This window comes from Mustelus asterias, chromosome 12 (genome assembly GCF_964213995.1).
Source record: "Mustelus asterias chromosome 12, sMusAst1.hap1.1, whole genome shotgun sequence".
Taxonomy (NCBI): Eukaryota; Metazoa; Chordata; class Chondrichthyes; order Carcharhiniformes; family Triakidae; genus Mustelus; species Mustelus asterias.
In genome coordinates this window covers 108,630,480-108,655,077 of record NC_135812.1, presented here as the reverse complement: position 1 = coordinate 108,655,077, position 24,598 = coordinate 108,630,480, and the positions used below count along the sequence as shown (strand labels likewise).

The following is a 24,598-nucleotide window of genomic DNA, read 5'->3' as shown; positions in this document are numbered from 1 at the left end:
GTCGGCAAGTATCCGACAACCATCTCGGAATCTCGCTGCTCTCCATCGCAGGAAAAACCCTCGCAAGAGTCCTGCTGAATCGTCTGGTCACTCATCTGGAGCTGGGCCTGCTTCCAGAGTCACAGTGTGGCTTCCGCAAAAGTCGCGGGACTATTGACATTTTTGCCGTGCGCCAACTTCAGAAGTGTCAGGAGCAGAATCGCGAGCTCTACACAATCTTTGTTGACCTCGTGAAAGCCTTCGACACTGTCAGCCGACAAGGCCTGTGGAGGATCATGTCAAAGTTTGGCTGCCCCCGCAAATTCATTCAGATGGTACGCCAGTTCCATGATGGCCAGAGTACTGGATGGCGGAGAATCCTCTGAGGCATTCCCAGTCACCCATGATGTCAAACAGGGCTGTGTGCTCGCACCCACACTGTTCAGCATGATGTTTACTGCCATGCTGAATGATGCCTTCCAGGACAGTGTTGCTAGAATCAGCCTTAAGTATAGAGTGGATGGGAAGCTCTTCAACCTGAGGAGACTTCAAGCTATCACCAAAGTGAAGGAGACTGTTCTGAGTGACTTCCTCTTTGCCGATGACTGCGCCCTGTATACTGGCTCAGAGCCAGAGATGCAAGTCGGTATGGACAAATTTTCCACGGCTAGTCACAAGTAAGGCTTACATTAACACTGCAGTGAAGTTACTGTGAAATTCCCCTAGTCACCACACTCCAGTGCTTGTTCGGGTCAATGCATCTAACCAGCACGTCTTTCAGACTGTGGGAGAAAACCGGAGCACCCGGAGGAAACCTAAGCAGACACGGGGAGAATGTGCAAACTCCACACAGACAGTGACCCAAGCAGGGAATTGAACCCGGGTTCCTGGTGCTGTGAGGCAGCAGTGCTAACCACTGTGCTACCGTGCCGACATAAGGTGTCAGAGATGAAAATACTTCCGCTTCCTCCACTCTTTCATACTTTCTCTCTTTAAAAATTGGGGAACTCCTTTAAAAAGCAGCTTGGGTCTTGGAGAACTCCTGGTCATTGACACTTGGACCTATTTTAAGCTGATACAGATTGTTCCATTAAAGGTCCCTTGTATGACGTGGCCTTTGTTAGTAAGCTGAGATTGCTGTCACGTTTTCAGCCACTCTCACTGCTCTGAGATTCTAAATGCATCCATTAGATATTGGTTTGTGCACAAATGAGCTGCTTTTAACATTTGGATAGCAAACATCACATTCTGAGTTTGTTGAGTCAGGTGTGCTTTGATGAAGCACTGACCCACACAATGACTAGGTGGGACCCAGGTTTAATCTCTTGACAGAGTTTGTTAATCCCAGCCAGGGCTCCTGAGATGTTGCAACTGGCCCCCACACTGTAGGACTAAATGAAAGGCAGAGCTGCCAGGTTACCAGCTCCTAATGGCTGTTGAATAATTCCTGCTGGAAATTGCTTATATGCGGTTGTTGAGATTCCATTGTGATCCTCCTCTTTGAGTTCATTCTGCTTCTACTCACTGAAACATAAGTGTGATGTGGCCCCTGTGGTGTGCTATCAGAGGGCAGCCCGAGTTGACCCTAGCACTAGGCACTGCCTATCGGACTGTTATTTTGATGAGTTTTCAAATTTTCTGATCTTTAACTTTCTCTTCAAACACAGGAAGTCCCAAACCATGGCTTCCGAGTGGGAATGAAACTGGAAGCCGTGGATCTAATGGAGCCACGCTTGGTGTGCGTAGCGACTGTTACCCGCATTGTCCACCGCCTCCTCAGGATCCACTTTGATGGCTGGGAGGATGAGTATGACCAGTGGGTGGATTGTGAATCTCCTGATCTCTATCCTGTCGGCTGGTGTGAACTGACGGGCTACCAGCTTCAACCTCCAGCATCGCAGTGTAAGTGACCAGGATTTTTTTTTAAAAAACCAATTGGCAGCATGGGGTGTGTGTCTTTCTGTGTTCACGGTGTGGGTGTTACTGCCAAGCCCAGCATTCATTGTCCCTCCCTAATTGCCCTTGAGATGCAGGTGACAGCCCAACTTCCAGGACAGGCACACCTGAGCCTGAAGGAAGCCACATATAATTAAAGTGGCAAGTATATCCTTTCTTGGGTAAGGAGACCAAAATTTCACACAACAGTCCATATCAAGGCCCTGTACAGCTGTAGTAAGATATCCTTGCATTTGTAATGATGCCAGACATACCATTTCCCTCCTTGACTGCTTGCTGTACCTGCATGTGTGTTTTTAGTGACTGGTGTACAAGGATACCCTTCACGTGTCAACATTTCCCAATTTGAATCGAATTATAGAGTTAAAGTTTTTACAGCACAGAAAGAGGCCTTTGGGCCCATCGTGTCTACTCTGTCCAAGTACCGGTCTATGCCAATCCCTTTTTCCAGCAACTGGCCCATAGCCTCTAATGCCATGGCATTTCAAATGCTCATCGCAATGCTGCTTCAATGTATGAATACTCTGCCATTCTGTTTTTGGCCAAAGTGGATATCTTCATATTTATCCACGTTATGCTGCACCTTCCATGTACTTATCCACTCTCACAACTTGACTAAATCACATTGAAGCCTCTTGACATCCAACTCACCACTCTCATTCCCACCAAATTTTGTGTCGTCAGCAAACTTGAAAATATTACATTTGGTTCCTTCATCCAAATCATTGATGTGTATTGTGAACAGCTGGGCCTCAAGCGTGGGACACCACTAAACACCACCTGCCACTACGAAAAAGACCCATTTCTTCCTATTCTGTTTCCTGTCTGCTAACCAATTCTCAATCCATACCAATCCCATGTGCTTTAGTCTTGCACACTAAACTCTTATTTATGTGGGACTTCTTCAACACTTTTTGAAAATCCAAATACATCACATCAACTGGTTCCCCTCCATCTATTTTGCAAGTTACATCCTCAATCCCTAGCAGGTTTGTCAAACTTGATTGCCCGTTCATAAATTCATGCCGACTTTGTCTAATTCTGTTGATAATGTCTTGGTGTCCTCTTAGCGCATTGTTTACAATAGACTCTAGCATTTACTGATGTTGGGCTAACCAGTCTAATTCCCTATTTTTTTTAAATAGCGGGGTCACATTTGTCACCCCCCAATCTGCTTGGACTATTCCAGAATCAACAGAGTTTTCATAGTCATAAGAACGAAGGACAGGAGTAGGCAATTCAGCCCCTCGAGCCTCCTCCGCCCTTTAATACGATCATGGCTGATCTCAACTCGACCTGCCCATTCACCCATAGCTTTTCAAACCCTTACTAATTAAAAGTCTGTCCACCTCTTCCTTAAAGCTACTACTTAAGTTTATTTTATGATCCAGCTTTCCTCCTCTTGTACAAGTCTTGGTACAATATAACTTTATATTTGATTTAATTATTGTCATGTGTCAGTATACAGTGAAAAGTATTGTTTCTTGCACGCTACACAAACAAAGCGTACTGTATAAGGAGAAGGACAGGTGAGGGAGCAGATTGTAGTGTTACAGTCATAGCTAGGGTGTAGAGAAAGATCAACTTAATACAAGGTAGGTCAATTCAAAAGTCTGATGGCATCAGGGAAGAAACTGTTCTTGAATTGGTTGGTACGTGACCTCAGACTTTTGTATATTTTTCCTGATGGAAAGTGAGTATGTCCGGGGTGCATGGGGGTCCTTGATTATGCTGGCTGCTTTTCCGAGGCAGTGGGATGTGTAGACAGAGTCATATGATTGTATGTTTGTTTGATCTGTCACTACCTTTTGCTTTCTCTTGACACTCGGACTCATCACGAATCCTCACCCCCACTCTTCAGTTTAAAGCCCTCTCTACTTCCCTAGTTATATGATCTGCAAGAACATGGGTCCCAGCATGGTTCAGATGTTGGCTGTCCCAATGATACAGCCCCCACTTTCCCCAGTATTGATGCCTTTGAGAGCCACGTATTCATAGCTCTAATTTTATGTACCCTTTGCAAAGTTGCACATGGGGCTCGGGTAATAATCCAGAGATTATGACCTTGGAGGCTCTGTTTTTTCAATTCTTGTGCCTAACGCCTCAAACTGCCAACACAGAACCTCCTCCCTCATTCTACCTGTGTCATTGCTACCGAGATGGAACACGACTACAGGATCCTTTCCCTCCCATGCAGGTTCCTTTCCAACCCCGAGTCAATGTCCTGAACACTGGCACTGGGTAGGCAACACAATCTTTAAGACTCTCGATCCACAGAGAACAGTGTCTATTCTCCTGACTATCCTATCCCCAACTATGACTACATTTGTCTTTTCTCCCCCCACTTAAACAGCTCCCTGAACCACAGTGCTATGGTCAGTTTGCTCAACCCAATAGTCCCCGCTTTCATCCACACGGAGCAAGAATCTCAAACCTGTTGGATAAGGACAGGGGCTGAAGCTCCTGCAGTGCTCCCTCTTGGATCCCTCTACCTGCCTCACTCTCAATCTGACCCCTGACAGAATTTAAGGTAGTTAATCTAAGGGGGTGTGACTGCCTCCTGAAACTCAGCATCCAGGTAACTCTCCCCCTCCCTGATGTGTCGTAATGTCTGAGACTCAGACTCCAGCTCTCAAACTCTGAGCCAAAGTTCCTTGAACAATGAACTTGCTACAGATGAGGTTGCTATGAACCACAGTGGTGTCCACCAGCTTCCACTGTGATCCACCTGCTCCCACATGTTGCAGCTACAACATATCACCTGGCCCTGCATCCCTATTTCATTTAATTAGAATTTATTTAATTTAGAATTTTAATTTGTTTTTACTTGTATCACTAATCTTTCCACAATTTCTGTTTCCCTACCTAGCCTTCACTTCCAAAGTCAGAAAGGTAGAAGAGAAAAGGACCCACCTACCAGGCACTTAGCTGTGATATCACACAGATATGTCCACTCATCGTGCCGTGGCCTATAACTGCTCCCACTTTCCTGTGGACACAATAAAGGAAAACGAGACACAACAATACCCCCTCCCCCAACTTCCTAATCATCCACACTTGCCTTAACTCCTAAGCACTCGGAGCAAAAGGCACTCTGTGATAAGGCACTGGCAAGCTTGTTTTTATAATCTGTCTCCCCTGTTTACACATACCAGTCTGAACTTGCTTCCTAACTGCCCTAAATTAATCCTCTGGCTAGTCCCCCAAAGGCCCCTTGTTTTTACCACCTCTAGATCTGAAGGATTTTCACATTTCCAGCAGCAATTTGTAAACCAGAAAATTTACTTGCAATTTGTGTTAGATTTCAGAAAAAAAGGTTAATTCTCCCACACTTGAGCACTCTGAGCAAAATGGAAGCTGAGAACCAACATAACTGCCACTTTTACTTCCCTGGGATGTAGATTATCAGGCCCTGGGCTTATCAGTTTTCAGTCTAATTAATTTCTCCAGCACTATTTTTTAGCAGTACTAATTTCCGTCAATTCCTGGCACAGTGGTGAGCAGAGCTGCCTCACAGCGCCAGGGACCCGGGTTCGATTCCCGGCTTGGGTCACTGTGTGGAGTCTGCATGTTCTCACCGTGTCTGCGTGGGTTTCCTCCGGGTGCTCCGGTTCCCTCCCACAGTCTGAAAGACATGCTGGTTAGGTGCAGTGGCCATGCTAAATTCTCCCTCAGTGTACCCCAACAGATGCCGGAGTCTGGCGACTAGGGGATTTTTACAGTAACTTAATTGGGGTGTTGATATAAGCCTACTTGTGATTAATAATTAATAAACTTCACTATACCCTCGGTTCCCTAGTATTTCTGAAAAGTTACTTCCTCAGGAGCCTTCCTCTGTGAGGACAGAACTAAAGTCATTGTTTAATTGTTCTGTCAAGTGCTTGTTCTCTGTTATAAGTTGTCCTGTTTTAGACTATACATTTGTATGCTAATCTTTTTCTTTTTACTTATAGAACGTTTTACAGACTGTTTTTATTTATGTTCATTACAGGTTTACTCTCCCTCTTAATCTTTAACTGCTCCCATTCCCCAGGCTTGTTTCTTTTTTCGAGCAACTTTATATGACTCCTTTCTGGATCTAATAATATCCTTAATTTCTTCTGTTAGCCATGCTTGGGCTTTTCTTCTTTTTTTTTTGTTCATGAGCTGTGTGCATTTGTTGCCTGTCCTAATTACCTCTTGAACTGAATGTCTTGCTCAGCCATTTTTGAGGGCAGTTAAGAATCAACCACGTTGCTGTGGCTCTGGAGTCACAAGTAGGCCAGATGAGGATGGATTTTTGGAACAATTGACACTGGTTTTATGGTCATGGACTTTTAATTCCAGATTTTTATTGAATTCAAATTTTACCATCTGCTGTGGTGGGATTTGAGCCTGGGTCCCAGAACATTACCCACTAGTCCACTAAGCCACCACCTCCCCAGAAAGGAAATGTATCCCTGTTTCTTAAATATTCTCCATTGTCTATTCACCACCATGCTTATTAATGAAGTTCCCCAATTTATCTTGGCCAACTGACACCCATACCTTTGTAGTTTCCTTTGTTTCGATTTAGAACCTTTCTTTCAGAGTGGGCTAATTCACTTTCCATCCTAATACTGTATTGATGGCAACTCCCATTTTGAAACCGTCAACTGGTATCCAAATCTACCGCCTCTCAACCTACATCCCTGACCTCTTGTTCTAGATTGCCCCATAACAGGAAACATTTGGTCTACATTTACTTTATCAATCCCTGTTTAAAATTTGATATGCCTTGATCAGATCCCCCCTCCTCCTTCTAAACTCCAGCGAGTACAAGCCCAAACTGTTTAATCTCTCCTCATACGTCAACCTTTCATCCCCGGAATCAATCTGGTGAACCTCCTCTGAACTGCCTCCAATGCCACCGCATCCTTCCTCAAATAAGGAGACCAAAACCGGACACAATACTCCAGATGTGGTCTCACCAACAGCCTATACAATTGCAACAACACTTCTCTACTTTTATACTCCAGTCCATTTGCACTAAATGCTAACAGCCCATTTGCCTTTTTTATTATGTGCTGCACCTGCAAGGTGGCATGGTAGCACAGTGATTAGCATTGCTGCTTCCCAGCGCCAGGGACCAGAGTTCGATTCCCGACTTGGGTCACTGTCTGTGTGGGGTTTGCACGTTGTCCCCGTGTCTGCGCGGGCTTCCTCCCACATTCTGAAAGATGTGCTGGTTAGGTGCATTGACCTGAACAGGCACCGGACTGTGGCGACTAGGGGAATTTCACAGTAACTTCATTGCAGTGTTAATGTAAGCCTTATTTGTGACTAATAAATAAACTTTAACTTTAAACCTGCATACCGACTTTCTGTGATTCATGAACATAATCACCCAGATTCCTCTGCCCCGATGCATTTTGAATCTGCTTTCCATTTAGGTAATAATTTGCCTTTCTGTTTTTTCTGCCAAAGTGGATAACCTCACACTTATCCGCATTAAACTCCATCTGCCAAATTTTGTCCCATTCTCCTAGCCTATCTATATCCATCTGTAAATGCTTTATATCCTCTTCACCGCCTGCTTTCCCACCTATTTTAATATCATCCACAACTTTTGCTATGTTACACTCCGTCCCTGCTTGCAGATCATTTATTATGTAGATTGTAAAGAGTTAAGGTCCGAGGACTGACCCGTGTGGCACCCCGCTCGTTACATTTCGCCAGCCAGAGAAGGACCCATTTATCCCGACCTTCTGCTTTCTGTCAGTCAGCCAATCCTCAATCCAATCTAGTGCTCTACCCCAATCCCCTGCGATGTCACCACCTGGATCAGTCTTTTATGTGGCACCTTGTCAAATGCCTTCTGGAAGTCTAGATATACCACATCCATAGGCTCCCCATGATCCACCTTATTGGTTATGTCCTCAAAGAACTCGAGCAAGATTATCAAGTATGACTTACCCTTCATAAAACCAGGCTGACAATGGTGGATTGAGCTTTGTCTTTCCAAATGCTCAGTCATCCCCTCAATGATTGATTCCACATAGGTCAAGCTAACTGGCCTCTCATTTCCTACTTTTTGCCCCTCCCTTTTTTGAATAGGGGTGTCACATTAGCGTGTTTCCAATCCATCGAGATCTTACCAGAATCCAAGGAATTTTGAAATATCACAACCAATCCATCCACTACCTCTGCTGCCACCTCCTTTAAGAAAGAAAAAGTAGGCTTGCATTAACACTGCAATGAAGTCACTGTGAAAATCCCCTATGGTGCAGACCATCAGGTCCCAGGGATTTATTTGCCTTTAATCCCATTAGATTATTCAATACCTTCTCCCTGGTGATGGTTATTGCACCAAGTTCCTCTGCATTAACTACAGTTTTTGGAAAATCTTCTCCACCGTGAAGACAGAGGCACAATATTGGTTCTGCCATCTGTGTTCCCCATTAATACCTCACCAGTATCGTCCTCTAAAGGACCAACATTTACTTTAGCTATTCTCTTCCTCTTTATATACTTACAGAAGCTATTGGTATCTGTGTTTGTTTTCTGCTAGTTTCCTTTTTTAGTTCATCTTAGCTCTTTTGATTCTATTTTTAGTAACCTTTTGCTGAACCTTAAAGTTCTCCCAATCCTCCAGCTTACCACTGGCTTCTGCAGTTTGGTCTGCCCTAGCTTTTGCCTTTGTGTCCTCTTGGACTTCCTTGTCTAGCCATGGAACATTTTTTTCTTCCTTTTGCAATTCCTTTTCCTCTCAGGAATATACTTTTTGAGAAATATTCAATATCTCCCTGAACATCCGCCATTGTTCCTCAACTGTCCTGCCCTCAATTATTTGTGCCCAGTCTACTTGGACCAACTCTTTCCTCTGTATAATTACCTCTGATGTGGAGATGCCGGCGTTGGACTGGGGTGAACACAGTAAGAGTTTTAACAACACCAGGTTAAAGTACAAATACCATCTTGCTATCAAATAAACCTGTTGGACTTTAACCTGGTGTTGTTAAAACTCTTACTGTAATTACCTCTGCCCAGTGCTAAAACTCTAGTATGGTACTCTGTCTTCTCGCTCAATCTGAATCTGTAATTCTAGCATCGCATCACCTCCTGTTCTTTCATAAGACCCTTTTAAAACCCACCTCTGTGACCAAGCTTTTGTAAGAAGTTTAACAACACCAGGTTAAAGTCCAACAGGTTTATTTGGTAGCAAAAGCCACACAAGCTTTCGGAGCTCTTAGCCCCTTCTTCAGGTGAGTGGGAATTCTGTTCACAAACAGGGCATATAAAGACACAGACTCAATTTACATGAATAATGGTTGGAATGCGAATACTTACAACTAATCAAGTCTTTAAGAAACAAAACATTGTTTCGTTTCTTAAAGACTTGATTAGTTGTAAGTATTCGCATTCCAACCATTATTCATGTAAATTGAGTCTGTGTCTTTATAAGCTCTGTTTGTGAACAGAATTCCCACTCACCTGAAGAAGGGGCTAAGAGCTCCGAAAGCTTGTGTGGCTTTTGCTACCAAATAAACCTGTTGGACTTTAACCTGGTGTTGTTAAACTTCTTACTGTGTTTACCCCAGTCCAACGCCGGCATCTCCACATCATGACCAAGCTTTTGTCCATCCCTCCTAACAGTTCCTAATTTTGCATGGCATCTCAGTGAACAACCTTGGAAATGCTTTCTATCTCTAAAATAGGATATTCAAAACATGAGTGGAAACAGTGAAGTGGGAAACAGCTGCTTTGTTTACATTACACCTGTATTTCTGTGAATCTAGTATTGCTCTTGAACTCCTCAACTGGATTGCTTCTTTGTACTTCTGCCAGTGGTGTGTGAGTCCTTTGTTCTGTGCTATGTACTTTAGTAGTGGGAATGTCTAAATCCAGGTGAGTGAGCTGCGAGTTACTCTTGCCTCACTTCTCAAGTTGCTTTTCTGTTTCATCTCCAGCCTCGAGGGAGAATCAAACTAATGTGATGAAGAAGAAGAAAGCAAAGTCCAGCCAGTACAAGGGGCACAAAAAAAGTAGGTCGTCTGGTTTTGCTGAATTTTCTGTCATCTTTGGTTCGTATTGTTTAACTGGTGTTAATGCCATGACAAATATCCTGAACACCTCGAAGGTACCTTGTTTCCCAGGAATTTATTATTCATAAACACCTGGATGTGAAAAGATAACATTCTTCCAAAGCTTGTGTGGAGATGAATCCTTGGCAGGAGTGTTTCTGGGGCACAAGTGGGCAGAATGTGAGGCGTGAGTCACTTTCCGGCAAGGAAACAGGAGGCCTGTTGCTTCCAAACATTGCCTTTCGTGGCCGATCTTGGTCTTTGAGCAGCTCCATTCATCGTGGAGCTTTCCATTGCAGTATTTTAATCACATCCATTTCACCAAGAAGCCAATCAGTATTGGCTTTGAAACACATGGAACTATCCTGAGGATGTGCACAGACATTTGTCCTTGTTGCATTTTTCTATTGTGATCTGTTTGATATTGTTTAATTGTCTACGTGCTGGAATGTGTTTGAAACGTACACACAACACGACTGCCCAATTCCAGCTGGAATTTGGGAAAAGGATGCTCACTTGTCGAATGAATTATTGAGATTCAATTCATAGAACATAGAACAGTACAGCACAGAACAGGCCCTTCGGCCCACGATGTTGTGCCGAGCTTTATCTGAAACCAAGATCAAGCTATCCCACTCCCTATCATCCTGGTGTGCTCCATGTGCCTATCCAATAACCGCTTAAATGTTTCTAAAGTGTCTGACTCCACTATCACTGCAGGCAGTCCATTCCACACCCCAACCACTCTCTGCGTAAAGAACCTACCTCTGATATCCGTCCTGTATCTCCCACCACGAACCCTATAGTTATGCCCCCTTGTAATAGCTCCATCCACCCGAGGAAATAGTCTTTGAACGTTCACTCTATCTATCCCCTTCATCATTTTATACACCTCTATTAAGTCTCCCCTCAGCCTCCTCCGCTCCAGAGAGAATAGCCCTAGCTCCCTCAACCTTTCCTCATATGACCTACCCTCCAAACCAGGCAGCATCCTGGTAAATCTTGGGACTAAAGGTGATAGCTGTTTCTTCCGCGGTTTGGAAGCCGGGGCGATGGTGGGTGCCCATGGTTTGGAAGCCGGGGTGACGGCAGGTGCCCGCAGTTTGGAAGCTGGGGTGATGGTGGGTGCCCGCGGTTTGGAAGCCGGGGCAATGGTGGGTGCCCATGGCTTGGAAGCCGGGGCGATGGCGGGTGCCCGTGGTTTGGAAGCCGGGGCGATGGTGGGTGCCCGCGGTTTGGAAGCTGGGGCGATGGTGGGTGCCCGCGGTTTGGAAGCTGGGGCGATGGTGGGTGCCCGTGGTTTGGAAGCTGGGGCGATGGTGGGTGCCCGCGGTTTGGAAGCTGGGGCGATGGTGGGTGCCCGCGGTTTGGAAGCTGGGGCGATGGCGGGTGCCCGCGGTTTGGAGGCTGGGGTGCCGGCGGACCCCCCCGCGGTTTGGAATCCGGGGTCCGGCGGATCCCCCCAACTCTGGTTTGAATTGTTGACCTTTGTGTCATTGAACTACAACTTTTCAGAAATGTACTCTTCAATCCTGGCGTGAAGATTAACCCGTGAAGCTATTTCCAGGAATCCTGTCGGCAGCAGCCCTCTCAATCACTCTCTACCAATGATAGCATAGTGTTTTCCACCTTGGACATCCCGGATATGTTATGTGTCTGAAAACAGCATATCCCTCAGGGTTTAGTTTAAATCTCACTTCCAGTTCACTGAATACCTAAAAGAACTTTCTAGTTTTCCTTTTCAGGGTGTGGGAATTGAAGGAGTAGACTAGATTGCTTATATGGAGAAGGATGCCAGCGCTGATTAAGGATCAAGTGGCCTGTTTCTAAATTAGTACATGTTTCTTGTCCTGTTAAAAGGACTGGAACTATCTAATAAGTATCAAAGAATGAGCTACATTCCAGTAAAGTGACTGGTTGGTAACAACTTTGAGATTCTCTGTGGAGTTTTTGTTTGAAAGATTGTCTAAAATCCTATCTGTAACCATGCTTGGAATGCAGCGATCATCTGCTTTTGAAGCCTCTATGCTGTGAAATCCTGAGAAGCTAACAGGAGAGGTAGTGACCCCTGTCTGTGCTCCAGTAATTGCCCAGTTATTATTTTGGGGAAATCACACTTGTGCAATGCAATTTGCTTTAACTGTAGTGTTTTTTTTTTTTTACCCATTTGTGCCACAGCATTACCTTGCAATCGTACAGGTTCCATTGAACTTGCCAGTTTGAGAGAGATTTTTGGGGTAAGGGTCAGTGGGCATTGGCAGCAGCCTATGCCCAGACACTGGTGGCATTTTGACCTGACTGGCCATCGTAATTCTCAAGGAGACTCCCTGTTGCAACCTGTGGCATTGTGAATTTTGCCACTTCTGGCCTCTGTTCCTTTCTGTTGGCAGCTGCATGCACAAACTCAGCATTTGCACTTTATTCCTTGTGACTTCAGAACAACTACAAATTTCCAGTCTGCATCTGTCAGCCTCACTAAAACCACTTGCAGTAAAAGTGGCTGCGGAGTATTGAGGAAGAGAAATGTTGTGCCATGTAGGTGAAAGTAAAATGTGTTTTGGAATGCTTATCATTAAAATCTTTTACTTCACAACTGGAGTTGGTGGGTGTTAACCTGCTTTGTAATAATGGTGATTGAGGGTTTTGTGAAGTGAAATGGAAGCTTGATACCATGGTCACTTCCAAAGAGCAAGCCAACATGAGTGAAGGATTGGCTATGAACGTGATTCCTGGACGGTTGCTCTCTCTCTCTCTCTCCCTCTCTGTCCCTGGGTATGTTAAACAACACCAGGTTAAAGTCCAACAGGTTTATTTGGTAGCAAAAGCCACACAAGCTTTCGAAGCTCTAAGCCCCTTCTTCAGGTGAGTGGGAATTCTGTTCACAAATTCCCACTCACCTGAAGAAGGGGCTTAGAGCTTCGAAAGCTTGTGTGGCTTTTGCTACCAAATAAACCTGTTGGACTTTAACCTGGTGTTGTTAAACTTCTTACTGTGTTTACCCCAGTCCAACGCCGGCATCTCCACATCCTGGGTATGTTACACAGATTTAGCTCTATGATATGGCTGAGTTCAGTAAGCTCCCTGAGCCAGTTCTCAAATGTTTTGTTGTTCACTGCTGGTGAACAGTTTTGCTTCAATAAAATGGGCTGCAGGTTGGAGAGGATGCCTCATTTAAGGAGGTGTTTACTCCTGAATCTTGATGGTTTGCAGACTGTTGATTGGGGTAACATCACAGCCCAGCCTGATCCTGTCCTCATCCAGGAGGGTTAAGGCTTGAGCTGGAAGAGTGGTGAGATCCATCAGGGAACTATCCTGAACTGTGAAAAGATTTGGCTAGATGGGTTGAATGGCCTTTTACCACAATCTGTTTCTGTTCTTAAAAGGAAAATATGACCATTCTTGAATAGAACAGGCCGGAGCGTGGCTGAGTTGCTGTCCACCAAGTGATCTAACAGAGTCAGTGAAGGCACCACTGAGTGGGGGCTGTTTTTTTCCCCCCTCTTTGCTTGTCCAGATACACTGGTGTGTGCGCATACAGAGATTATTCAGCATTGACAAGGAACTGAACCTGGGCTTTATGACCATGTGTTTGCCTACTTGAATGTCAAGGGAGTTTGGGCAGGGAGGTTGAGTGGAAGTTGAGTGTAATGTTGAAGACATTGCCTAGAAGCAACCAACTGGGACCAAAACAAAATCGTGTTGAGCTTCCACCAGGAGCAACTGGACCCAGTAATAGGTCAGGTACATACTCGAGCTCTGCTCCTGCCATGTGTTTAATAAGATAGTGAATTTAGTGCCAAAGTTTAGAACGCTATAATGAGAGCTTAACAAAGTTTGACCTGATGTTTAGAAAGGAAGAATCCGGTTGGGAAGAAGCCAGTCAGTCTGCCGATCCTGCCCATGAGTGGCGGGACGCGCAGCAGTTTCTCTGCGGATGATGAGTTGACTCCTCCATACAGAACTTTTCCAGCCCCGGAGGCCCTCGCGCCTCCCAGCACTAGCAGACAGGTCAATGCCAGGCTCAGAACAGGTAATCTAACAACTGTAATATGAAAGGAGTTGTGTTTGATGTAGTTAATCCCACTCAGAATGCCCCTGCTTCAAGGTCAAAGTATACGTTTGGCAAATTTATCGTGCTTGTTTTCCTGCGTTTCTGTCAAGAACACAATGAGCAGGAGTAGACCGTTCAGTCCCTCCAGCCTGCACTGCCTCTCAATACCATTATGGCTGACCTACTGCCTCAACTCCATCCTCCTGCCTGTTCCCCATATCTCTTGATTCCCTGAGACAGCAAATAGCTGCCTGTCCCAGCCTGAGTGTATTTAACAAGGGAGTATCAAAAAACCCTTTGGCACAATGGTTAGCACTGCTGCCTTACGGTGCCAGGGGCCCAGGTTCGATCCCTGGCTTGGGCATTGTCTTTGCAGAATCATGTTCTCCCCCTGTCTGCATGGGTTTCCTCCGGGTGCTCTGGTTTCCTCCCACAGTCCGCAAGATGTGCTGGTTAGGTGTATTGGCCATGCTAAATTCTCCCTCTGTGTGCCCGAACAGGTGCTGGAGTGTGGCGACTCAGGGATTTTCACAGTAACTTCATTGCAATATTAATGTAAGCCTACTTGTGACACTGAGCACCAACTAACTTCATATTTCCCAAGTAATACTCCAGCTGCTATCTTGTCCACTAACAACCTGTCTATATCTCTGCAGCATTTGTGTCTTCCTCACAGCATACATTTCCACCTCGTAGTGTACTGTCAGACAGAGACTGAATAATGTGTCTAAGCTTGCTAAGTCACTGATATGGATTGTGAAGAGCAGAGGCCCCAGCACTGATCTTTGTGGCATTCCACTAGTCACAGTCAGAAAAAAAACATTTATTCCTGCTCCGTTAACTAATATGTTACTCTAACTCCACGAGGCCCAGTCTTGTGTGGCACCTTGTTGAATAACTTTGGAAATCCAAGTATACTACATCTACAGTTCCCTTTTATTTACCCTACTAATTACATCCTCAAAAAACTCTAATTTGTCAGACATGCTCTTTGATCTATAAGGAGTCAAGGATTATGGGGGACAGGCAGGAAAGTGGAGTTAAGGTCGGAGTTAAGGTCACAGTCAGGTCAGCCATGATCTGATTAAATGGCTAGGAAAGCTTGAGGGGCTGAATGGCCTGGACCCTGCTATCTCTTATGTTCCTATGGTTTCCGTTTTGTGTAACCATGTTAACTTTGATCCTGAAGGTGAGGAGCCTTGCTGAGATTCTGTTCGTCTGTGATCCTGTAATGTGATGGTTATTTGATTGTGGGTGCCAGCATTGCCAAGCCTACTCAGTGTCCGCTAAGCAGGATGGGTATTAATAAGGAAAGGAGGTCCCTGGCTGTATTGTTTATAAACCTTAACTATCCACCTCACCATGATCAGAGACAGTCCTTAAATCAAGCACAGCACCAAGCCATCCTGCTGTACTTGGCTGACTGCCACAGTGAACCTGCCCCCGCCCCACTCTGCCCTGTGGGGGTTACAAGTGTTTCCTTTCAGAGCGCACTGTTCCTATGTATTTTAAACCTTTATTTACGATGCCGTCAATAGGCACCTGGGTCTCAGCTGATCTTTCAGTGTCAGTTGATGGCTGATTATGTACAGGAGGAGCAGTCATGTGTCTGAGGTTTGATAGTCAAATGTTGCTCAGCTCTGTCCCTAGATTCTCCTGTAATACCTGCTCTCTGACTAACTTTGAAACTCCCTGACAGGAAAGCAGGGCGTGTTGTGGTTTCATCGTTCTAAAATCCTATCCTGACTGAGGTACACAGGTTCTGTTTGTGAACAGAATTCCCACTCACCTGAAGAAGGGGCTCAGAGCCTCGAAAGCTTGTGTGGCTTTTGCTACCAAATAAACCTGTTGGACTTTAACCTGGTGTTGTTAAACTTCTTACTGAGGTACACAGTACAATTCAGCCATAGAAACTAGAAGCAGGAGTAGGCCATTCGACCCTTCGAGCCTGCTCTGCCATTCACCTTGAACATATTCAATATCCTGATCCCTTGAGCCCCAAGAGTATATCTCACTGCGTCTTCAAATCAGACAATGTTTTGGCCTCAAATACTCTCTATGCTAGTGAATTCCACACATTCACCACCCTCTGGATGAAGAAATTTCTCCTGACCTCAGTTCTAAAAGGTTAACCTCTTATCCTCAAACTATGACCCCTAGTTCTGGACTCCCCCACCATTGGGAACATTCTTTCTGAATCTACCCTGTCTAACCCTGTTAGAATTTTGTAAGTTTCTATGAGATTCCCACTCACTCTTCTCAACTCCAGTGAATATAATCCTAACAGACTTAGTCTCTCCTCATATGACAGACCTGCCGTCCCAGGAATTAACCTGGTAAATCTTCGCTGTACTCCCTCTATAGCAAGGACATCCTTCCTCAGATAAGGGCACCAAAACTGCACACAGTACTTCAGGTGTGGCCTCACCAACGCCCTATACAATTGCAGCAAAACATCCCAATCCCTATACTCCAATCCTCTCGCTATGAAGGCCAACATACCATTTGCCTTCTTTACTGCCTGCTGTACCTGCGCGCTTACTTTCAGCGACTGATGCACGAGGACACCAAGGTCTCGCTGAGTAGCCACCCCTCTCAGTTTAGACCCATTCAAGTAATAATCTGCCTTCCTATTATTGCTACCAAAGTGTATAATGTCGCATTTATAACGTTGGATAGGCATCGTTTAGCAATTGTCTGTAGCATTACTGTTTTGCTGCTTTTTATTTGTCCAGTCCTTTTCCACTATCTGACCCTCTGGAGGTGGGGAATATACCAGCCAGAGGTTGGCCTAATGGTCCCTGCAAATCCAGCAATTCTAGTTTGTCATCGTTGCTGCTTAGCAAGATGCCTAATACTCAGTAACTGGTTTGGTAATATGGACTGGCTTTACTGCCTTGTGCTGACCCCTCTTCCTCGCTTTTCTCGTGCAACTTGAGGTCAGGAGCTGCTTTGATCTGTAATAATACTCTCCTTGAGCAGAGAATTGAAGTGGGGCTGTTCCTGTGTTTGGTAGTCACTAGCTGATGGCTGTTGTATGTGGTGTATTGACCTGTATCATTTCCATGTATATTTCAGCCAGCAGCAGTAAGCACCGAGACATCATCATCTGGTGACCTAAGGCTGCCGGCCATCTCTCCACAGCGTTTACTGGCAGCTACCAGGTAAGTGGAAACCTTTCCCTTCTCCTTACTGTGTAAGTGTTTCCACTGGCAGCTACTAGCCTCGTTCTACAAACTTTGCAATGCCATGTCTATAATTAACTCTGTGATGGGGAGGGGCATTGAATGAGTGATTTCCCCCAGGCTCTGCTCATGAACTTGTGGTAAGTAGACAGGGAATGAGGTGCCTTGGAGCAGGTAACGAGGCAGAAGAACTGATATGTGGGGCTTCCAATGGGAGTGGATAGGGGGGAGGGTGTGAGAAAACAACTGGAATGTAATTCTTCTGGAAACTGGTTGGAGACGGGGTGGGACTGGCACACCCGCAGCCTGAGCTACGCACAGGTGAGTAAATGGTTTATGTGGCTTGACCAGTTTGTTGCCTCGTCATATGTCGTGTTAGCACAATCCTTTCTCCTTTGTGCAACAGAAGTCGCAATCTGAGCTGGGGTGGGGGGGAGAGCAGGGTGAGGGGAGGGTCTGATGGCTGCTGGAGATGTGGAGAACTCGAGAGAGTTGAGAATATAAATCTTTCACTGCTGCTTTATAAAGTGGCTACAGACGTGATGCTCCTGATAACCATGCCCTCTCTTCAACACCTCCCTGTCTGCTGGGTGCCGTCTCTTCAATTGTTTAGTTTATTTGAACGGATTAATCTGATCTTGTGCTGGCAGATGTTATGTGTTTTAAAAATAAATTTACTCTGTAATCCTTTAAATAAAATTGGGATAATTTTAAGAAGTTGAGTGGGCCCTTGTTAGTCTCAGTCTGTGTTGATCTGTCCTACAGTGCCACCATCAGGTTACCCGTGAGTAGGTCTTGCAATCTATTTACATTGTGCCTGAAGAGTTGTGTCTTGAGCAGACAGTTTGGTCTTTAGTTTTTGCTGCTCCTGAGAAGAATTTCCAGGTGCTAGCATTGATTTCCCACCAGAACCCATTATTGTCTCGTATGAACCTACAAATTAAGAGCAGGAGTGGGTCCATTCTCCCCCTGAACCTGCTCCACCATTCAATAAGATCATGCTGATTTGATATGTCAATTCCACTTTTCCACCTATCCCTCAATAACCTTCCACCCTGTTGTTTATCAAGAATCTATCTAACTCTGCCTTAACAATATTCAAAGACTCTGCTTCCACTGCCTTTTGAGGAAGAGTTCCAGAGACTCACCACCCTCTGAGAAAAATTCTCCTCATCTTTGTAAGTGGGCAACTAATTTTTAAACAGTGACTCCTAGTTCTAGATTCTCCTGCAAGAGGAACCATCTTTACCCCATCCGCCCTATCAGAAACCCATCAGGATCTGGTATGTTTCAGTCAAGTTGTGGGTTAATCTTCCAAACGCCAGCAGATACAAGCCTAACCTGTCTCTCTCCTGTATCTACTCAAGTGTTTGTTTCACTTGTACTGTATCGTCCAGTTCACTCATGCACCTCATCATTGGCTCTTTGTGGTCACAGCAAAGTCTCATCCTCCAGCTCACCCTCATTTGGTCTCTCTCCTCCCCTTCCCATGTCTGCTGTGTACAGAATTAGACATGTATCCCATTGCCTTGTTCAGTGCTTCAGCCGAGCTTGTATACCCTGGGTTATGAAGTCTCAGGCATGTCTAAATTTCAGACCTCCCCACAAGGAGCAGAGGTAATGGAGAGAGTTGCTCTTGAAATCATTTGTATTTTAACACACTCTCTGAACTTTTATAACCTTGTCCTTTTCTGTCTGCAGTGACCTCACTGGAGCATGAGGTGAATTTTATGGATGTCACCGAATTCTGGTTCCTTCATGATGCCTCCTAAGCAGGACAGCATGGTGACGTGGCAGCTAAACCAGCAACCTCGAAGACACGGCCTCCACGCTTGTATCAAGCAGGGACCCTTGATCGAAGCATCTGCTCTTTTTAATCAGTTGGATCACCAACATTGGAGCAGTTGATCGCAGGGCCAACGGGCTGTGATTGCAAGGCAGTTCAATGGTTATTTTTTATTGTACATTTGGACAGTTTTTCTGGTTCAGGGTGGGTGAAGAAAAGACTGAGTTTTCGTTTCCCATGTTGGACATTCTTGTATATTGTACTTGAAGTGACTTTGCTGGTGGGATGGGAGGGGAGAATGTCTGTTTTTGGTGTTTAACTTTTTTTGGTGAAATGCTCATGAGAGTGTTCTGTGACTACATATTCAGGTGAAGTTATGTTAACTTCCAATGCTTCTGCGTCCTCCATAGGCATCACACACCGGACTCTTTCACCTCATTTCGTCAATTGAGGTTGAACTTGGTTGTTTTTTTTAAAGTATAAACTTTAAAACCAGAAGAAAACCCCCTCTCAGGAAGTTGATGCCTGGTCTCGCGGATTGCCTGTGTGTGTGCATGTGTATCTAGGGTGCAGCCAATTCTCATCCTCTGAGCCAGTAGTGTTTTATTGTCGAGTGTGGTGTGGACCCAAGGACTGAAGTTCTGATACGTGACAACATTTATTAACTTAAATTGATTTTTGTGTCGCTTCTGGAGCCTCACGAGTGACTACGTTGGTACTCTCTCACTGTTGGCATTCTTGTGCTCAACCTGGTTTTTGACTGCTATTTAATTTTCCGATTATTTAACGCTAATGAGGGAATAATTGAAGTGATTGGAGGTCTGGTGCTAAAGAGAACATCTGAAAGCAGCAGATTGTGGGCGGATCTCACACGCTGGCCTCCGTTTGTGCTGCAGCTTCAGGGTTTATTTCACCCTTGGTTAGAGTTTGAAATCCAAGTCCATTTTCCTCCTAACACAACTCCTGCCTCACCTGGATGATGATATTCACAGTGGTAACTTCTGCAAGAGACACGATTGAAGTGTATTAAGTCTTTTGCCCTGGGCCAAGGATGCAGGCAGGGAGTTTGCTTTACCAGTGCCCTGGAACCAGTTACTTGCTGAGCATGCGGGAGGAGGAATTCTGTTCCATACTCACCACCCCCCCCCCCCCCTCCCAGCATCCAGGGAGCGGTGGGCAAGCATCTACAAACTGCCATTCACCACTTCAACAAGCTGGGCCCTGTTTCACTAGCTGAGAGAAGAAAGATCCCACTCTGTTTGAAGTACATAAATAAACAGACACCCACCTTCTGATTTTGTCACTGTTATCAACCCAAACACTAGGTCTTTCAAACACTGACAGTCAGTCCACCTCCTGATCCCGTGGATCGATGTCCCTGAGCCCATGCAGGGGTAGATGTAGGTGTGGTTAGAAGGAGTAAAGGTGCACAAAAAGGACTTGCGTCCCACCACTGCGCTCTCCGCCCTTTCTGCTCTGCTGTGATTTATCTGTGAAGCTGATTTTAACGGGGAGATGATGGTCTGCCTCCATGCAAGCCCTGAGCTCAGTGCAGTGCATTGGAATCCAATGTTCTAGGATCCAGGTTCCATCAATGTTTTCCATTCTTCCTTTGAGTAGCTGGACATGGGGCCTGTGTAGCAATGTTAGGTACTGCCTCGTGACAACACAGCAGCTACAGGCCCTGGGTGTCTGCAGGAGAAAGGAGCAGGTGCTCTCTGAACTCCCCTACTACCCAGAAACCAATGCTAAAAGCTGGCTTTCCAGCCAGCTTTTAGCATTCGAGAGTTGTCCCCAAGGTGTGATTATTTTTTTTCCCTTATTAAAGTGGGAGGTCATGGATTAAATTTAGCAACATTATTTCCCGACTAGCATCAAAATGTAAACTTTGAACTTAATAGTAAACCTTACAGGCTTGAACCTGACTGATAACTATACTGTCATCTCCTGAGCATATTGTTCACAGAGTGTGAGACACTGCAACCACCCTCCATATCTCCCACCAGCTGCTGTTTCTGATAGTGACTGGAACCAGTGTCATTGCCCTCACCGATCGTTGTAGGTGAGAATGGTTGGTGTGTAATGCAGGTTGCAGGGAGAATGGGGACTGGATGGAATTGCAGATCCCTGTCTGCCACTCCCCCCATCCCTCCCAAAACCAGCAATCTGCTTTGCGGCCTTCCCTCCAAAATATTGGTTCTTTATTCAGAAGCCAGATAATCTAGTGTTGCGCAGAAAGCCCTGGTGACCCCTGGGTGTGCTGGGGTAAACACGAGTGTCAGCAGTTTTTTTTTACAGAATGTGAGCTCATCCCTGATCTTTGTAATATGGTGCTACATGAATCTTTAATATGGATCATCATTTCTTATCAGAGGGATTTTGAGAAACTGTGATTTGAAACTTCTTTTCCTGTTCTACAGTCGCACGAATTTTGATAAATTTGCAAAAAGGGAAAATAAGATATACATAGTTCCTAGAAATTCTTTCCCTGCTCCCTGCCACATCACGCAGGGCAGCAATGTTGTAGCTAAAGGTGGGATTTGTATATTGTTTTCGCTATGTATTTTGATAATCCAAATCAATAATTGTACAAATGTAATTTTTCCTTTTTACTTAGTACAGTGGCTATAGGCAAGAAGCTGCCAACTCCTCAGCATCTGTACATCCAAACAGAGAACTTTTCTTTGTCTTTTTTCAGAGAAATACTTTTCACTAAACATTAGATGCATTAGTCACAGCTTTGTGTAAAAAGAAAATTGTTCACTAAATGGTCATTTTTTTACACTTAATAAAACGTTTTCAATGGATTGAAACTGTTCTTCAGTTTGTCCATGGACCTGCTTTGTTTGAACGTGGGAAATGTATAAATTTCATCAGCAATTATTTGTATGACTGGTGAGCAAAATTACTCAATTGGGTCAGTGGGCTGACGAATGGCAGATGGAGTTTAATTTAGACAAATGCAAGGTGATGCATTTTGGTAGATTGAACCAGGGCAGGACTTACTCGGTTAACGGTAGGGCGTTGGGGAGAGTTACAGAACAAAGAGATCTAGGGGTACATGTTCATAGCTCCTTGAAAGTGGAGTCACAGGTGGACAGAGTGGTGAAGAAGGCATTTGGCATGCTTGGTTTCATTGGTCGGAACATTGAATACAGGAGCTGGGACGTCTTGAAGTTGTACAAGACATTGGTAAGGCCATACTTGGAATACTTTGTACAGTTCTGGTCACCCTATTATAGAAAGGATATTATTAAACTAGAAAGAGTGCAGAAAAGATTCACTAGGATGCTACCGGGACTTGATGGTTTGGGTTATAAGGAAAGGCTGGATAGACGGGGACTTTTTTCTCTGGAGCGTAGAAGGCTGATGGGTGATCTTATAGAGGTCTATAAAATAATGAGGGGCACAGATCAGCTAGACAGTCAATATCTTTTCCCAAAGGTAGGGGAGTCTAAAACTCGAGGGCATAGGTTTAAGGGGAGAGATACAAAAGGGTCCAGAGGGGCAATTGTTTCATGCAGATGGTGGTGAGTGTCTGGAACAAACTGCCAGTAGAGGCGGGTACAATTTTGACTTTTAAAAAGCGTTTAGACAGTTACATGGGTACGATGGATATAGAGGGATATGGGCCAAATGTGGGCAATTGGGACTCGCTTAGGGGGTTAAAAAAAAGGAGCGGCATGGACAAGTTGGGCCGAAGGGCCTGTTTCCATGCTGTAAACCACTATGACTCTATCTCTTGCTGACGCTGAAAGTTGGTGCCAGTTATATAATCATAGGTTACAGCATAACAAAGACAAGTTTTTATTCCCCAAATCCTCTGTCTCAGCAGCTTTTTATGCGGTGGAATTAATGTTGCTTTAATATGGAAATATTTTATTCTCTCTCGTATTATTCGGTTACTAATTCAAACTCTTTCCAAGCATTCCAGTTTAGTGTGAGAAACCAGGGCAGGAGTTGACTCTTAATTTTCTTAACAATCTTCCTTTATTTAACACTTTGGGTACCAAACTCAAACTTGCAACACTTTAGCTCTTTCACTGAAAATTAGCTCCAATTCTTGAACTGAAAACTACCTGGCTTAGAATGAAATGTAGTAAGAAGTCTCACAACACCAGGTTAAAGTCCAACAGGTTTATTTGGTAGCAAATACCATAAGCTTTCGGAGCACTGCTCCTTCTTCAGATGGAGTGGAAATGTGCTCTCAAACAGTGCAAACAGACAAAATCAAGTTGCAGAATACTGATTAGAATGCAAATCCTACAGCCAGCCAGGTCTTAAAGGTACAGACAATGTGGGTGGAGAGAACATTAAACACAGGTTAAAGAGATGTGTATTGTCTCCAGACAGAACGGCTGGTGAGATTCTGCAAGCCCAGGAGGCAAGCTGTGGGGGTTACTGATAATGTGACATAAATCCAACATCCCGGTTTAGGCTGTCCTCATGTGTGCGGAACTTGGCTATCAGCTTCTGCTCAGTGACTCTGCGCTGTCGTGAAGGCCGCCTTGGAGAACGCTTACCAGAAGATCCAAGGCTGAATGCCCGTGACTGCTGAAGTGCTCCCCCACAGGAAGAGAACAGTTTTGCCTGGTGATTGTCGAGCGGTGTTCATTCATCCGCTGTCGTAGCGTCTGCATGGTTTCCCCAATGTACCATGCCTCAGGACATCCTTTCCTGCAGCGTATCAGGTAGACAATGTTGGCCGAGTTGCAAGAGTAGGTACCGTGTACCTGGTCGATGGTGTTCTCACGTGAGATGATGGCATCCGTGTCGATGATCCGGCATGTCTTGCAGAGGCTGCTGTGGCAGGGTTGTGTGGTGTCGTGGTCACTGTTCTGAAGGCTGGGTAGTTTGCTGCGGACAATGGTCTGTTTGAGGTTGCGTGGTTGTTTGAAGGCAAGAAGTGGGGGTGTGGGGATGGCCTTGGCGAGATGTTCGTCTTCATCAATGACATGTTGAAGGCTTCGAAGGTGATGCCGTAGCTTCTCCGCTCCGGGGATGTACTGGATGACGAAGGGTACTCTGTCCACTGTGTCCCGTGTTTGTCTTCTGAGGAGATCGGTGCGGTTTTTCGCTGTGGCGCGTCGGAACTGTTGATCGATGAGTTGAGCGCCATATCCTGTTCTTATGAGGGCATCTTTCAGCGTCTGGAGGTGTCTGTTGCGATCCTCCTCATCCGAGCAGATCCTGTGTATTCCCAGGATCTGCTTGGATGAGGAGGATTGCAACAGACACCTCCAGATGCTGAAAGATGCCCTCATAAGAACAGGATATGGCGTTCGACTCATCGATCGTCAGTTCCGACGCGCCACAGCGAAAAACCGCACCGACCTCCTCAGAAGACAAACCCGGGACACAGTGGACAGAGTACCCTTCGTCATCCAGTACTTCCCTGGAGCGGAGAAGCTACGGCATCTCCTCCGGAGCCTTCAACATGGCGAGATGTTCGTCTTCATCAATGACAAGGCCATCCCCACACTCCCACTTCTTGCCTTCAAACAACCACGCAACCTCAAACAGACCATTGTCCGCAGCAAACTACCCAGCCTTCAGGAGAACAGTGACCACGACACCACACAACCCTGCCACAGCAGCC

At 45.3% G+C, this 24,598-nt stretch overlaps 1 protein-coding gene across 2 annotated transcripts in view; it reads left to right on the top strand.

The window, feature by feature from the left end:
• mbtd1 (mbt domain containing 1) overlaps positions 1 to 21,817 on the top strand; it is a 61,819-nt gene extending 40,002 nt beyond the window's left edge. For both annotated transcript variants that reach the window (XM_078225859.1, XM_078225858.1), the window contains 4 exons: positions 1,647 to 1,881; positions 9,864 to 9,938; positions 17,107 to 17,192; positions 18,915 to 21,817. In XM_078225859.1, coding sequence (XP_078081985.1) covers positions 1,647 to 1,881; positions 9,864 to 9,938; positions 17,107 to 17,144 — 348 coding nt within the window. In that variant the 3' untranslated portion in view covers positions 17,145 to 17,192; positions 18,915 to 21,817. The remainder of the gene's footprint in view (positions 1 to 1,646; positions 1,882 to 9,863; positions 9,939 to 17,106; positions 17,193 to 18,914) is intronic.
• Positions 21,818 to 24,598: the final 2,781 nt, after the last annotated feature.